The 16793-nt window shown below is 40.2% G+C and overlaps 2 protein-coding genes across 2 annotated transcripts in view; one reads left to right on the top strand and one right to left on the bottom strand.

The window, feature by feature from the left end:
* The window catches only part of LOC113251236 (uncharacterized), a 573820-nt gene that overhangs the window by 543277 nt on the left and 13750 nt on the right, over window positions 1–16793 (top strand). Inside the window, exons 7-10 of the mRNA XM_057309351.1 lie at window positions 9425–9591; window positions 10008–10094; window positions 14727–15026; window positions 15572–15837. Of these exons, the coding sequence (XP_057165334.1) occupies window positions 9425–9453 (29 nt within the window). The 3' untranslated portion in view covers window positions 9454–9591; window positions 10008–10094; window positions 14727–15026; window positions 15572–15837. The remainder of the gene's footprint in view (window positions 1–9424; window positions 9592–10007; window positions 10095–14726; window positions 15027–15571; window positions 15838–16793) is intronic.
* Window positions 1–16793, bottom strand: part of B3GLCT (beta 3-glucosyltransferase) — a 120304-nt gene that overhangs the window by 5598 nt on the left and 97913 nt on the right. Inside the window, exons 13-14 of the mRNA XM_026493096.4 lie at window positions 14851–14970; window positions 7566–7710 (exon numbers count right to left, since the gene is read on the bottom strand). Coding sequence (XP_026348881.2) covers window positions 7566–7710; window positions 14851–14970 — 265 coding nt within the window. The remainder of the gene's footprint in view (window positions 1–7565; window positions 7711–14850; window positions 14971–16793) is intronic.

Consider the following 16793-nt stretch of genomic DNA (forward strand, 5'->3'; position numbering starts at 1 on the left):
ATAAATCTTTGCCTAAACTAAAGTCACAAAGAATTGTCTCTACGTTTTTTCCAGAATTTTATAATTTTAGCTCCTATATTTTGTACTATGAGTCAATTTTTGTGTGTGGTATGAGGGAAAGTTCCAAGCTCATTTTTTTTGTGTGTGGAAATACATAATTGCTGTAGCACCAACTGACCATCTGTGCCACTTCTCCCCTGGATTGCCATGGCATCTTTGTCAAAAACCAGTTTACCACAAATGAGAGGGTTTATTTCTAGATTCTCTATCCTGTTCCATTGCTGTGTGTGTGCGTGCGTGTGTGTGTGTGTGTGCGTGCGCACGCACATGTTTACCCTTATCTTGATTATCATGGCTTTATAGTAAGTTTTGAATCATAGATGGGTAAATCCTCCAATTTTGATCTCCTTTTTAAGAACTGTTTCGTATTTCCATATAAATTTTAGGATCAGCTTGTCAATTTTAACAAAGAAGCCTGCTGTGACTTTGATATGGATTGCACTGAATCTATAGATGAATTGGGGGTATATGGGGAAGTAAAATTTCCTGTAAAAAAACCCTATAGCCCAAAAGAAACATTTCACATTCCATTTGTCTAGTTAACTGCTCTGCTCCCAAAGGAGAGTAAAACTTCCCTTATCTGTTGGAGAGGCCAGTGGTTATATCCCTGAACTAGGTCCAGAGGGTAAGCCCCAAGGTGCCAAAAAGACCTGAACACTTTCCACCCTGGGATACATTTACATTTCAAGGAAGAATGAAGTATTTATTTGCATACCAAAATGCTGAAGTAAGGAAGCATTCACCTTTAGAAGCAGAGAAAACAATTTTTCTTTGTCCCTTGTCTAGGGGGTATCTCGCCACTTGTGTAGGCCAATTGAATTGGCCCTCATGAGACTGCCCTGGAGGTAAAAACTAGGTCAGAGAGGCAGTGGGAGTGGGGATGGGGGCAAGATGTGCTTATTATTTACTGTGAGGTACTTAATGTAAAAATCTATCTCTGATCCAGAACACTTCATTTAGGCATTCAGAATAAGTTAATTTTAAGTGAATAAGATGAAATAATAAAAATCATTTTAAATGAATATTAAAAAATCAATGGAGAAAACTGCCATCATAGCAATATCGAGTCTTCCAATCCATCAAATTGGTATATATCTCTTCATTTAATTACATCTTAATTTCTCTTGGCAGAATTTTATTGTACAGTGTAACTTTCTTTTTAGATTTATTCCTGAATATTTTAGTCATTTGGATGCTATTTTGAAGGACACGGTTTTCTTCATTTTCAGACTTTCTTGTCGCCAAAAACGCAATTGCTTTTGTATGTTGACCTTGTAGCCCATAACCTTGCTGAACTCATCAATTAGTTCTCGTAGGCTTTTTTTTGGTAGAGCCATAGAATTTTCTACATACAAGATCATGTGGTCTGTGGATAAAGACAGTTTTACTTCCTCCCTTCCAACTTGTATCCTTACGATATATATGTATACATATATGTGTGTGTGTGTGTAAATATATATAAATATAAATATACAAATGACTATATGTGTGTGTGTGTGTGTGTGTGTGTGTGTATGGCATCTTATTGCACTGCTTAGAACCACTGAGTATAATGCTAAATAAAAGTGGTGAGAACAAACATCCCTATCTTGTTCCCAATTTTGTTATTTTGTAGATTCACTTTATCAGACTGAAGAACTTCTGTTTTGTTGAGAGGTTTTTGTTTTGTTTTGTTTTTCTATTTGTTTGGGTTTTTTTTAATCATGAAGTGGTGTTAGATTTTGTCAAATATTTTTTCTGTGTCTATTGTGAGGATCATGTGGTTTTTATTCATTATTCTACTCATGGTATATAACAATAATTGACTTTGGATATCAAACCAAGTTTGCATTCCTGTGATAAATCCCGGTTGGTCATGGCATACAACCCCTTTTATATATTGCTGGATTCAGTTTGTTAATATTTTGTTAAGGATTTTTCCATCTATGTTCAAGAGTAATATTGGCTTGTAGTTTACTTTTGAGATATACCATTTTAATCCCTTCCTTACTTTTTTAGCAGTATTTTTGGGGTGATTTTCTAAATTCTTGCTCTAGGGATAACAATATGCATCTTTTTTTAAAGATTTATTTATTTGAGAGGGAGAGAGAGAGAGCGCACGTGTGGGGGGGTGGAGGAGGGAGGGGCAGAGAGAGAAGGAGAGAGAATCAAAGCAGACTCCCCGCTGAATGCGGAGGCTGATGGGGGGCTCAATCTTAGAAGTCTGAGATCATGACCTCAGCCGAAACTAAGAGTCAGATGCTTAACCAACTGTGCCACTCAGGCACCCCAACAATATGCATCTTTGACATACTAGGCTAATATTGGCCTCATAAAATGAATTGGAAAGCATTCTCACTCCTTTAATTCCATCCCATCAATGTATGTAGGTTCAAATACTTTTTCCTTTAAGACAGTTTTGCTAATGGGTGTGATTCAAGAAATTTCTCCCATTTCATTTAAATTGTCTAACTTGTTGGCACAATTTTGGTAGGATTTGCAATGATGTCCCCTCTTTCATTCCTAACTTTGGTAATCTGTGTCTTCTTTCTTTTTCTCTTGGGAAGTCTAGCTAAAGGTTTACCAAATTAGCTGATCTTTCTAAAATAATTCATTTTTAGCTTAACTAATTTTCTCTGCTGTTTTTCTGTTTTCTATGTTGACTTGTAACCTTTAATACTTCTTTTATTCCACTTAGTTTGGATTTGAATTATAATATTCTTTTGCTTTCAATACAGATGTTTAGATTAATGATTTAATACCCTTATTCATTTCTAGTATGTTTAAAGCCATAAATTTCCCTCTAATCCCTATATAGCTATGCTAAAAATTTTTGTTTTGTTTTCATTTTTATTCAAGTTTTTTTCTAATCTTCCTTATGATTTCTTCTTTGACCCATTATAAAATGTGTTGTATGTATAATTTCCAAATATTTGGAAATTCTCCCATTTTTTTTTCTGTTGATTTCTAATTTCATTCCATTGCTGGGAGGATATATTTTGTATGTTTTCAATCCTTTAAAATTCATTTATACTTGTTTTATGACCTAGCATGTGATCTGTCCTTTAGAATATTCCATGCACACTTGAAAAGAATGTGCATTTTGCTGTTATCAGATGAAACATTCTATGTCAGTTGAGTCAAGTAGTTAGTATTTGTCTCTCATTTTAAGTCTGTCCATTTATGTTTCATGTATTTTGAAGATGTTAGGTATACATATACATTTATAATTATTGTATTTTCTTAATGTATTGACTTTTGGTTATGAAATGTCCCTCTTTCTCTTTAGTAATATTCTTCTTCTTGAAGTGTATTGTGTTTAACATAGACACTCAAGCTCTCTATGATTAACTGTTTGCAGGGTACATCTTTTCCGATCCTTCTACATTCAACCTATTTGTGTCTATGAATCTAAAGTGTATTTGACTCTTATAGACAACATATAGTCAAATCTTGCTTTTTTTGCAATCTGACAATATCTGCCTTTTGACTAGGAGTTTGGTCCATTCATATTTAATGTAATAATTGATATACCTGCATTTTTATCAGTCATCTTGCCATTTATTTTCTGTATGTCTCGTGTTTTTGTCCCTCTGTTTCTCCTTTATTGACTTCTTTGGTTAAACAAAATCTTTTAGTGTATATTTAAATCCCTCTATTGATATTTTAAGTTATATATTTAAAATCATTTTCTCAGAGATTGCTCCAAGGATAGCAATATGCATCTTTAACTTAGGTTCATACTAATTTAATTCCAACAAAATAAATTGCTACAATATAGCTTCATTTCCTACCCCTTGCCTTTGCACTATTATCATCATATATATTGCATTTATCTATGTTATGAACCCAACAATAGGGTTATAAAATTATTGTTTCAAACAATCTTTTATTTATTAAAGAAATTGAGAGAGAAAATATGTTTATGTGTGTTTATACACACTTTTATTCTTTCAGTTATATATGCACATATATACATATATGTATACACAAAGACACAGTCTTTTATATTTTCCTCCTTATTAAACCTATCCAGTATTTTTCCATTCCTTCCTATATATTCTAATTACCATGAGCCACTTTCACTCAGCCCAAAGGATTTCCTTTAGTTTTCTTGTAGGGAAGGTCTACTGGAAAAGATTTCTCTCACTTTTTGTTTACCTACAGGTATCTTTATTCCACTTTCATTTTGGAAGGATAGTTTTATTGGATATAGAATCATTAGTTGTTTTGTTTTGCTTTGTTTTTTTACTTCTGCCTTCAGGCTTCTATTATTTTTAATGAGAAATCAACCAGTAACTATATTTTTTGTTTCCCTTTTCATTAGGTTGCTTTTAAGACTTTGACTTTTTCATTGTCTTTCAACAGTTTAACTTGTCTGTGTGTGATTCTTTTCATGATTATCCTACTTGAGCTTTGTTGACCCTTTTAGAGCTAGCTATACATTAATGTTTTTCATCATATTTGGGTAGTTCCAACCTATTTCTTTCAAAAAAATATTCTATCCAATTCTCTCTCTACTCACTTTTTAGAACTCCTATTAAATATATGTTGGTACACTTTATGGTTTAAAGTATTTTAAAGCTCTGTTCACTTTTCTTTATTCATCTTTCTTTCTGTTCTTTGGACTGGGTAATTTCTATTGATCTGCTTTCAAATTCACTGTTTCTTCTGCCATCTCAAACCTACTGTTAAGTCCACCCAGATAATTTCTCAGTCAATTATTGGTTTTACAGCTATAGAATTTTCATTTGTTTTTTTCATAGTTTCTATTTTTTATTAAGATTTGCTATTTGTTGAGTCATTGTCATCATATTGTCCTTTGATTCTATGAACATCATTTCCTTTAATTCTGTGACTATAATTTTATTAGCTTCCTGAAGTCTTTGTCTATCAACTCCAATATCTGGTCCCACTCAGAGTCAGTTTCTATTTCTACATTTTTCCCTCAATATATCTCTTTGCTTTGTGTCATGATAATTTGTTGGAAATTGATTATTTTGAAAATGTATTGTAACAACAAATCTGTTTATTTTTACTACTTTTTAACAAGTAATTTGCCTGGATTTACACTGTGGAATCTTTCTCACTGCAGTGTGTAGCTATGGGTACCTCCACTCAATTTTTAGTTCTAACTTTTATCTTGTAGCTTGGCTTGCTAGAGGTCACCCCTGTGCTTGAATAGCTTAGCAGTCAACTTATGATATAGGCAGAGGTTATGCTCAAATACCTCAAGCCCATAAGGCTTCTACCTATGTATAGCTTCAGTGGGTTCTCAAATATGCCTTGGATTTTACTTTCTCCTAGGCTCATCCAGTGTCCCATGTGCATGCATATGGTTTCCCAGTAGGGAATTGTGGAGAGCTTTCCTGTTATTTCTCTCTTATTTTCAGGGTACTAAGTATTAAATTTCTGGCTAAGAAACTGTTTACCATATCTGAGACTGCAACCTCAGGCCCACAAAGGTGCAGATTTTTCTTATTTGTTTCCTACTAAGTTTGACTATTTTAGCTGACATATCTATGGGTTTTTATCTCTCCCTACCCAAACCAAGTCCACCCACTCTGACAGCAAAGGTGCCGTTTTCCCCAGCCAGACCCATACTGGTCAAACTGTTATTGCTCTAACAAGCTGGGGTGGCTAGGGAGGTGGAGACTGGGGGGCTTCAGGAAGAAAGGCCTCAGAAGGCCTCATACTCTGTTGATCTTATTGAAACCATACTCTTTCGGGAATAAATGCTTCTCGGTGCTTCTGGTTGATTTCCAGAGTCCTGAAATGAGTATTTTGACGATTTTGTGCAGAGGATTCACTGGCCATTGCATGCTGCCATACCCACTGAACAGAAAACCATATGCTCTAGATCCTTTGTTTTTAATAAAAGGATATACTAGACATTCCTTGAAGCCCCCTTCTAAGCCTATGATTTCACAATAACCCCCCCTGACTAAAAAGAGGAGGAAAGTGGCCCAGGCAACTTTGTATCTGAGACTGTTTCCAAAAGCCCACTCCATCTCTAACTCTTCAGGAATCTTGGATTTGTATCTTTTTGCCTCATATGTGTTTCTCAATATGAACAAATACACTGTTTGGAACACTGCTCAAGCATCACAAATGGGAAATGATTTCTAAATCATAGCAAACTCTCTAAAAGAGGCTTAAGAATTAGAAGATATAGCGGTATGTGTTGGGGAGGATATGCTTTAAGCATATTTTGCAATTTTGGAAAGATTTAAAATTTATTATGTGAATTAGAGAAACCAAGAGTTTTAAAGTCTGGGAAATGACTATTTTTTTTTTTCATTTTTAAATTATCTTCAAAGGATTTTTGCTTAAAGAGTATTTTCCTTCTATCTTTTCTCTTTATCATTTTCTTCACTAGCATACTCTTCCTTTTGTGAAAAAGGCTGCTATAAAAATCTAACGCTGCATTATTAACAATAATAAATCATTCCCCTTACACACCAACAGTTTTAATTCCCCTTCCCTTTCTGGAAGTGAAACACTATGAGATAGAGCAAGAGAGAGAGCAAGAGAAAATAACTTGCTTCTCTAAGTCATCCCATAATACAACATACAGGCTTATGATGGGTAAGGCCTCTCAAGGTTTTAAAAAATGGATAAGTACTCCTGACTGGTACCAAGAAAGAGGTTTCTCATACCTTTCGTATTATGAAAAGTCTGTTTTTATTCTCTCTTATGGTCCTCAAGATGCAGAAGTGGATTCTGCCTTTCTTGATAATGCACTGTCTTTGCCTTGTTCAAGTTATTTCCTATAGTGCTATTTCTGTCACGTTCAATTGTCTATATTGCTATGATAGCATTTGCTACTGGTTACTAAATATGACAACATATTTATTCTTACAACATCAGAACATTCACTGACCTGATTCTTAAAAACTACCAAAAATAGGACAAAGGATTTCCTTCTGCAAACTGCAGTACGGTGAAGTTATTAGCACCAACCGTCCCTCGTAAACATCATCTCAGACAACAACCACCCCCAGATTATATGCTTATTGAGATACAAAATTGAAGCTTAATAGAGTTTAGCCACTCAGCTTACTAGCAACCAAAGAGGAGTAAGCCCAATAAAAAGGTAACCAGTGGACAGTGTAAAAACTGAGGACAATATAGAATTACGTATACTTGGCATTTATACAGCAGGAAATATTAGGTCATTCCTGTATATTTCTAGATAGCATTTGATAATTTTTAAATGCCATCAATTTTTTAACTCAAAAATAGAAGGGGAAAAAAGAGCAGCTTTTCCCTTGTCCCATATTCAAAGACAATGGTCAAACACTATTCCGTTTTCTAGAGGTTTCTGACTTCCATCTTCCTGCTGTATGTGGTACAGCATCAACCCTCTGAACAAAGAGGTCTGTTAAGGATGCCCCCCTGGGGCCTGTCCACATAGTTCTTAAGATTGTTTCCAGAAATATGTGAAGGGAATGAAACAGGATCTTTAAGTGAGAAGAAAATCCCCCTCTCTCCCTCTGAGGTAGGAATAAAAACATTGTTCTCACCTGATGGAAGAGAGGGCTGTGCGTCACAGGGATTCCCAGCCCACTAAAGCACATTCCTAGGACCATGTCGTCGGGAGCATCGTTGCTGTAGCAGCGGCATTTACTGGCGAGAAGTCTCCTGATTGCTTCTCTGCTGAAGACCATTCTAGTGGGAAGCCAGAGCAGACAGAGAAAGGGGTTAGCGCAGCAGCTCCTCGAGACCTTTAATCTAAATAAAGAAATATAGTTTGGAGCCACATTCTTGATAAAGTTGTTGACATCAGCAGTGTTTTATCTTTGATAGTTATTCTGGGGAAAATGTTTTGTGCTTTCTATGAAAGGAAAATGGACTTTGAAGAAGTGTCTACCTACCTAATAGGCAACTTCATTCCTTTATATCGTTCTTGCAAATGAATACTATACGATGTTCTTTTCCTAATATGCCAATGGAAAATTAGAATAGTTCTTTAGTTTTAACACTCCCAATGAGATCAGTAACAAAATGCACCAACATTCCCAGCAAGTAGATGGGCCCAGGTACGTCACTCATACAGGTGATGACTGACAGTGAGATCACATCTAACTGAAACCACCAGGCATTGTCCAAGTGATTCCAGTCTCCAGAAGCTTCCTTTAGGTGATTTTGAGAAAGAGAAAGGAGAAAGAGACAGAGACAGAGAGAGATTGACTTGCCTCAAATAGTGCTGTGATGCTACTTGACCTGGTATGTTGGGTACTTTCTGGTGGAACTCATGCCCTGTCCTGCCATTCTGTGCCCTCCTCAGATCTTCAGGACACTGGAAATTGTAAAACAGTATTTTCCAGACTCCCTTGCCAGCTAAGACCCGGCTTCCATCTGACAACAAGGGGCACAATACTGGGGAGGCCATCCACTTCTGGCTCTGGAAGTCTCTGGGGCAGAGGCAGGGCATGGTGGGCAGCGCAGGCTCCAGCACAGCAGCCCCAGGGCAGCAGAGTGTTGGTGGCAGAACCACAGCAGCAGTGCAGAGCCAGTGCTGGGACTGGCCCAGATGCAGTGTTGAGACCCAACCGCAGGAGCAGCCACAGCAACCCACATGAATGGACTCCAGAATACAGCCTTTGCTTTGCTCTTCCAGCCTGTGGGGCAATGGCAGCTTGCTGTGATGACTGAGCTCTCAGTAGAGCCACCTGCACCATTTTATTCTTCTGGCCCTTGCCAACACTCTTGCACCAAGTTCCTGCAATACATCCTCCTCTTTTTGAAATACAGATTGGTCCTAAAGTAGGGGACCATTCTGGCCCTATGGTAGTAATGGATCTTCTCATATTACGAATAATCCAATAGCTGATAGGGCTGAACGGACTAATACGGTTCACAAATTCATTCCCAATAAGCAACGATTTCCTTGAAGGCAAATCTGTCTACAATGTATCCATATATTCCCAGAGCCCAATGCAGGGCCTGTACACAGTAAGCACTCAACAGAATTTGATGCTTCAAACAAGTGAAAACAAAGCTGCCTTTGCAAAGATCTTCCCAGAGGAGAAGAAGGAGTTCTATGAATCAGTCCAGTGGGAAGGAAAAAAGGACAAAGACCTTGGATACAATTCCTGAGGCAAAATGTGAATTCCACACTCAGCTGGAGGCTCAGTTCAGTGTAGTTTAACACTAGTGACCAAGAGCTGGCTGTGCAACATGCACAGGGCACTCTCTCTATCCCAGCCAAGATGCCAGAGGACACGGTGGAACAAGACCAGACAGGTGGAAAAAGCAGCTCTTTATTTAAGCTGATACAAGAAAATAGGACTGTACCAGAGGAAGAAACACAGTTCTTGTGAACTCTACCAAAAGGAAAACTGCACGTTTGAAAACTCACCAGAAATTCTCTTTCTTTCAGAGTCCAGTGCCCGCCAGGGACTGGGATAGCAGCTTCCTGCTGAGTCAAACTCCTGCTCATCGACCTGACCCCAGGAAAAGGGCCTACGTAAGGGGACATGCGTCCGCGGGAGATAGACACTTCCCTTTAAACATCTATCCGAGGCCACATCAAGGGGAATTTCCTAAGTAAGTATACTGCAGCTGACCTTGAACTATACAGTGTAGAGGGGCCAGCCCCATGTGCAGTTTAAAATGTGATCCGACTTTTGACTCCCCTAAAGGATACCTACTGATAGCCTACTATTGGCCTTACTGATAACATAAATAATCGATTAATACATTGTACGTTATATGTATTATAAGCTGTATTCTTACAATAAAATAAGCTATGAAAAAGAGTACGTTATTAAAATCATAAGGGAGAGAAAATACATTTACAGTACTATACTGTATTTATGAAAAAAATATCCACATATAAGCAAAACTGCACAATTCAAACCCGTGTCGTTCAAGGGCCAACTGTACTTGTATTCCAATCAGAGCTGTAATCTTGTTTCTCTTAAGCCCAATTTAAATAAAACACTATTTTTTTCTTTTGTCAGCATCTAATAGAATGAAAAAGAAAAGGAAGGCCCACTCTTTTATCCTGGCCCACTCTCTGAAAAGTTAACTTCACAGGAAGATAAATTGTAAGCATAAAATCTTTATTAGTAATTTTTTTTTCTCTTTTTTCTCTACTCACACAGAACAGTCTTACATTAATTATTCACACAAACTAAGTACACACGAGTCTTTAATAACACTTGCTTATTAGTATGCTGATGGGTTATTTCAAAATGAAGCTATCCCCCAAAATGGAAAACTACCAGACATATTATGTTATGTCTGCTCTGCCCGCCAACTTTTAAATATTAAAAAGATGTTGAGAGGCTGTAAGACTAATAATGTGATTTCTTTTAAGACACAACATAGTAATTTTAAGCGGAAGAAAAATTGAAATGGGAGGCAGGGGCTTGCCCAAGGCCGCGCGTGCAGGCCAAGAACACCTAGAGAAGGTGAAGGGCGTCAGAAACTGGCCGGCGCTCCTGGTCTTCCAGCAGATGAACAGGTCAGGGCTGTCTCTGGGTAGCATCGCCCTTGGCCCCTTGGATGAGGCTGCCAAAGAGAATGAGGACATCCTAATCATAGCTTCCTACTCAGACACAGGTAAGTGTTTCAAAAAGGAAAGCGGTTATTGAATAAAATGTCTGCAGATACCCGAACATTCAAGGAGTTAGCAATAAAGAGAACACCAGACACTTGCATTCAAATAATGCAAAGGTCTCATTTTCCAAACAATACAGAATACCTACACATAAATCACTGTGGAGTCTACACTCCCGATTCGGCTCTGCTTCGTGGGGCTGAAGGGAGATGGTTGAAGGCAAACTGAACTTGGCTGTAAGCCATAGTAAGAACACAAGAAACACATTTCATACTACAACCATTTATATGTGTTGTGTGTGTGTATATAACTGAAACCAAATTTCACAAAACAATACATATCCTTACTACATATGATACACTATGATATTTCTATTTTATTCTATTTCATTATTTTTAAATGATGGTTATGATCCATTCATTGGTTTTATAAGCCATTAACTGACCCTGACTTGCGGTTGTTCCTTAAGCTAGATCATCAGAAAAGTCTACTGAGAAACCATTTAACATGATGTCTGCAGCTTTTTTCAAAGGCTGACATGAGACAATCTCATGATGAATGTTTCTGCATCTTTGTGAAAGTGCTATTAAAAACAGAATATTACACCAGTTGTTAGTTATATAAAGACCAAGGCTCAATGTTCGTGCATTTGTTTATTCATTTATTCATTGTACCTTGTAAAAAAATGAGTCCCTCTGCTAGGAAGTGAGGATATAATGAGAAATGAGACACAGGTGCTGCCTTCATATAATTCATAATTTAGGTGGAAAACAGAAAGGTAAATAGGCAATTAAATGATAATGGTTTGCATAATATGCTATGAAAGTACATTTGAAAGGCATCAAACCCAGATTTGAGAGGTCAGACTAGGCCAAAGGCTTCCAGGACTAAATAATAGCTATATCGCGTCCAAAAAAATGAGAAGGATGAGCCAGGTGACAAAGACAGAAAGCTGGGGAGGGGACACAGTGCTATGTAGAGACCAGCAGATGCCAATCTTGGGGAAGAGGAAAGAAGTGGTGCCTCTGAGGAACTGAAGTAAGGTGAGGGTACAGATGAATGAAGCTAGAAAAGTAAAACAGCATCTGCCAAGGTCATGAGAGACCTGGTACGTCTTGATGAGGAATTTGGACTCTATCCTAACGGTAACAGGGGGTTTATAAAAGAATACAAAAGACTTTTACTTCCCATGGTAATACAAAAAAAAAAAAATCCAAATAAAATTAAAATTACATTAACCTATGGAATCGTTGAAGAGATGGACAACATGAAACCCAGAACTAATTTCTAGAGAGAGGAATCCTTCCCAGGTGGGTAGCAAACTATGGCCAGCTTTCAGGGACGAGCGGGGTCAGAGGGCAGGAGGAAGGAGAACAGACCAGCTAGAGACATTAGCCCCAAGGCAGTGGCCTCGGCAGCACCCAAAGAGGCTGTGGACCCAGCAGACTGGCGGTGGTTAAAATGAGGCCTAATCCCAGACCAGCATGACCCCTGTAGGAATCCGAAAGCCTATCTTAGATGCCACAGGTAGGAAGGAGTTCACCCTCTTGGGGAAGAATGAAAGCAGTGGAAGCGAGTGAAGGCCTCTGAGCAGGAGGGCCACAGGGTCAGACGTGGTTGTAGAAAGGTCTCTGGGGCTACAGTGTGGTGGACAGCAAGGAGCAGAGGAGACGAGGAGCTGTGGCAGGAGCGCACGCGTAAGAGGTGGGGTGACCTCGACTAGCCCTGGGGAGGTGGAGACAGAAGTGGTATTTAGGAGACAAAACTGGGTTGACTGCAGGGTCCTGCAGAATGAGGAGGAGAAAGGGTAAAGCAGACTCACAGGTCTCTGGGTCGGGAACTCATGGTTCCACGTCTTCCCTGAGGCAAGACTACTGGAAAAACAGGGGCCAGAGTCAGAGGATGAGGTGAGATGACAGTGCTGGGTCTCAGGCCCTGTAAATCACCCCAGTGGACGTGGCCTCTGGTATGTGGAAGGAGGAATCCGGAGGTCAGGAGAGAGCTGGAGGCTGGAGATAGAGGTTTGGGTGCTTTCAGCATAGTCACAGGGGTGGATAAGATCACCAAGGAGAATACAGAGTGAGAAGAGAAGGAACACCAGAAAAGATGCCTAGAAAACACAGCCATTTAAGGTACAGGGAAAAGGACCTGAGAAGGAATGCTCAGAAAGGCAGGAATACACAAGGACAGGACACTGTTCTGGAAAGCAAGAGAAAGGAGCCCTACAAGGAGTGAGCAGTCACCTTTGTCAGAGGCTGCCAAGAGGTTAAACAAGAGGAAGGTTGGAATTGAGCCACTGCATGTGGCTACGTGGACACAGCCGCAGACCTCAGCAAGGTAGTTTAGGCTGAAGGCCAAGCGTGGGGGTCAGATGGAAGTGGGGGCTGGGGAAGCAGAGATCATGAATCGTGGATTCTGAAGATGGTCTGAAGGGGAGAAGAGGGAGGGCGTGGTGGCAGGAAGGAGTTTTAAGATGGGAAAACTGGAGGTGGCAGTAGCAAGGTAGAAGTTGAACATGTAAGAGGTTAAAGATGCTCTCTTGGTGGTTACAGTGCCCACGACGGGCCTGGGAAGGGGAGCCCTGACACTCGTGCGGTGTATCTGCCTGTGAGCTCCCAGATGGAAGGAACTGTGGCTTTTGTTTGCGTCCCCCGGGCCTGCACCCACTAAGCTCTGGGAGTGAATGAGCAACCAGCTGGACTGATGAAAGGCAATGCTGAGGTCAAGTGCCATTTCAGGCTTCAAGGGCCGGTCTCAGAAATTACAGTGAAATCCAATAAGCAAGGAAGACAACAAAATAGTTTTCTTGACAAAAAGTCACTTCTGTGTTAAAAGTATATTAAACACTTATGTGCTGCAAAAATATACAAACCCATATTGAAATAACAGGACCCCTTTCAAAGGTAGGAAGTTCTTACTCAACAGCCACCATGCCCTGATCCTTAACCAGCCCCAGTACCTCACCCCCTGAAAACTAAACGCATTACCATAAGGCTGCACATAGCTTGAGCTTTTTTTTTTTTTTCTTTTTTTTTTTTAATGAAGAGATCAATACTCCTTGGCCTTCCCTTTCAGGTCTTTTCAAAGGCCAATCTGCACCCGCATCTCCTGTTGCTACTGACCTCAGGTAGAGGCGTGCCACTGCTCAACAAAGATCAGTACTCCTGCCCAGGCTTGGTTATCGCTACGGAAGAGCCATGTCCATCAGCATGTTATATTAACCACTGAATCAGCTGGACCAAACTAGAACCCCTGGAAGGTGATTCTTGAGGTCCCGCAGTAGGAACCATTCTGATCTAGGGGATCGCAAAGTAAGAATATAAAGTCCTGACCCTTCAGAGGTTTAGAAACCAGTGCCAAGAATGTGGCTCAGCACATAGTGGACATTCAGCAAATACCTATTGAATGACTTTAAATCACTATCATTGATACCAAGTTAAGATTCCCCCTATAGGGGCGCCTGGGTAGCTCAGTCATTAAGCATCTGCCTTCGGCTCAGGGCCTGATCCCAGGGTCCTGGGATCGAGCCCCGAGTCAGGCTCCCAGCAGGGAGCCTGTTTCTTCCTCTCCCACTCCCCCTACTTGTGTTCCCTCTCTCGCTGGCTGTCTCTCTCTCTGTCAAATAAATAAATAAAATCTTAAAAAAAAAAAAGATTCCCCCTACATACCCCAATAGCAAAGACTACAGAAATAATAGAAAGACTAATTTCTCAATTGATTTAACCATATAAATCAAATCAAAATCTTTCCCAAGAGATTTAAGCAGTTGCTTCATTTAAAAACATTGACTTTTCACTATTATTTAAAACCTATAAATCCTACACAAATATCACTTAATTGCTTAAGTCTAAACTTCTATACTACTCTTTTCTGAAATGTGACTTATTAACATTAGATAATCTAAGTAGGATGACTTATTTTCTGAATAAAATCTATATCCAAATTTCTTTTTTCATTTAAGCAATCAAAACTAATTGGCTATCTAGAAACAATCATTCCTATAGGGACATTTCTACCAACTACCTTGACGACGATTTATATTTCTTCACGGGATAAAATATTCTTTAGCGTGGGTTCTTTTCATTTAACAAATTTAATGTTCACTTTCCTATTATAGAAACAGCTGCCATTTACAGAGCACTTAGGTATCGGGATAGTCCCACCGTCACAAACCAATGCCTACGTCGTGGAAACAGAAGTAAATGCTGAGAGTATGTGCAGAAAGCCGCACTCATAGTTACCCTCCTCCTCCTGTGATGTAGCTGTAGCCGCCAGTGCCCAGGCCATAGCCGTACCGCTCTCCCAGAAACACCGGTTCGCTGGAGTCATAACAGCTAAGCAAGTGCTGGAGCCTGGAGATGCTAAAATTCCGAAGGGAACATAAGCAATAATGACTTGACTCAAAAGTGTGTTCACGGTAAATAGTTTATGATTCTCACATCCCACTGGTCATACTATATGTATAATGATATGTATATATGTGTAATTATAGTATAATACTCTACTGAAATTCAAGTGATTTACAGAAGAAATGCCTTTCTTTCACAAAAAAAGAAAAAAAAATCGGGGCCCCTGGGTGGCCCAGTCGGTTAAGCATCTGTCTTTGGCTTAGGTCATGATCCTGGGGTCCTGGGATCGAGTGCCGAATCAGGGTCCCTGTCGGCGGGGAGCCTGCTTCTCTCTCTCTGCCCCTCCCCCTGCTTTCTCTCTCTCTGTCTCTGTCAAATAAATTTAAAAAAAGAAAAAAAAATAGATGGACTGTATATTCCTGGAAACAGGAGAGAAACTAAAAAACAAGGGGCTTACTCCCCAGTGTTAATAAGCCCCTGCCAGCACATGGCTGCCTAGGTTGGGTGAACAGGGTGGCAGGTTAATGAAGTAAAGGTGGCCGATGTACCATTTAGCTCACTTCTGCCAGTCCTGTGTCTCAGTCAGTGTGAACTAACTGTCACATCTTTTCAGGTGTACTTGGTGTAGGGTGCTGACATCACTGACTCCATCTTGGGCCTCCATCTTGGTCTCGCCTCTAGCACACGGGTGGCACCACTTTAGGTAATTAGGAGAGCTTCTGGTGCACAGGTGGCGCCACCTTAGATAACGACCCCGTGACGACATCACCATGCGCCTAGCTCCATAAAAGCCAGGGATTAAGGTCTGGATCGTGGCAGAGAATTGCTGCATATCACCGTCCTGACCGACCGACCGACCCACCCACCGACCAACCGACGGTAAGTTGTCCTGAATAAAACTGTAAGCAGGGTGGAGTGGCTTGCTTGCATTTTCGGTATTAAAGTGCTCTCTCAGTCTGAAGGATATGACTGACCCTCCTCTACCTGCTAACACTTGGTGTAACGTGCAGGATGCCAAAAATCAAACAAGCCCTGGGTAACGGCGCTAGGCCGGGGGACCCCGTTGTCCGTGCGGGAACTCCCAAGCTGGCTAGCCACCACTCAGTGAGGAGAATTAACCGGGTCTTTTGAGTGTTTCAGACCAGCGTGTGAGAACGGGGATGCCCTAAAAACACCTATCTGAAATGGTGGAGAAGCGAAAGGGTTGAGGATGGGTGGCAGCTTGGGTGTTAGGACTGTGGGATACTGGAGGAGATGGTGTTATGGTAAATGGATTCAAGACGTCAAAAATGGCCTGGGCCACTGCTCAACCTGCCTTGTGACAAAGATTATATACTGCAGGTATGGGTGAGGACTGCAGGCGCTCACCTCATCTGACTGATTGGATAAACACTAGCATTAAGAAAACCTGGCTTAACAAGGAAGCTGTTCCCTTCCCTCCGTTGCACTGGCCCTCTATGGAAGAACTGGGGATGAAACGTGCCATTTACACCCATTTTGGTAGCCCCAATGAAGAAATACTTTCCTCTTGTATGAATGTCCATATCTCATGGTCAGCCCCAGGGGCAGGATATGGGACTTTAGTATCCCTTCTTGTCCCCAGGGTTAAACGGCCTATTGCTAAAGTAGCCGCTATAGTGGCAGACTTACATGAAACCTAAAGGGAAATAGATTGAAAAACAGGGAAAAATAAAAGATACTCCCAATGATAAAATGGTGGAAAGGGGGACTATCAAGAGCTCGTAAACAATGGTAGCAAGATCTAATATTATCTGGGACCCCGAGAGAAAATACAACCCAGCTCAGTCTTCCTAAGCCTCTAGAAGGCATTGCCT

This window comes from Ursus arctos, unplaced genomic scaffold, assembly GCF_023065955.2.
Source record: "Ursus arctos isolate Adak ecotype North America unplaced genomic scaffold, UrsArc2.0 scaffold_10, whole genome shotgun sequence".
Lineage (NCBI taxonomy): Eukaryota > Metazoa > Chordata > Mammalia > Carnivora > Ursidae > Ursus > Ursus arctos.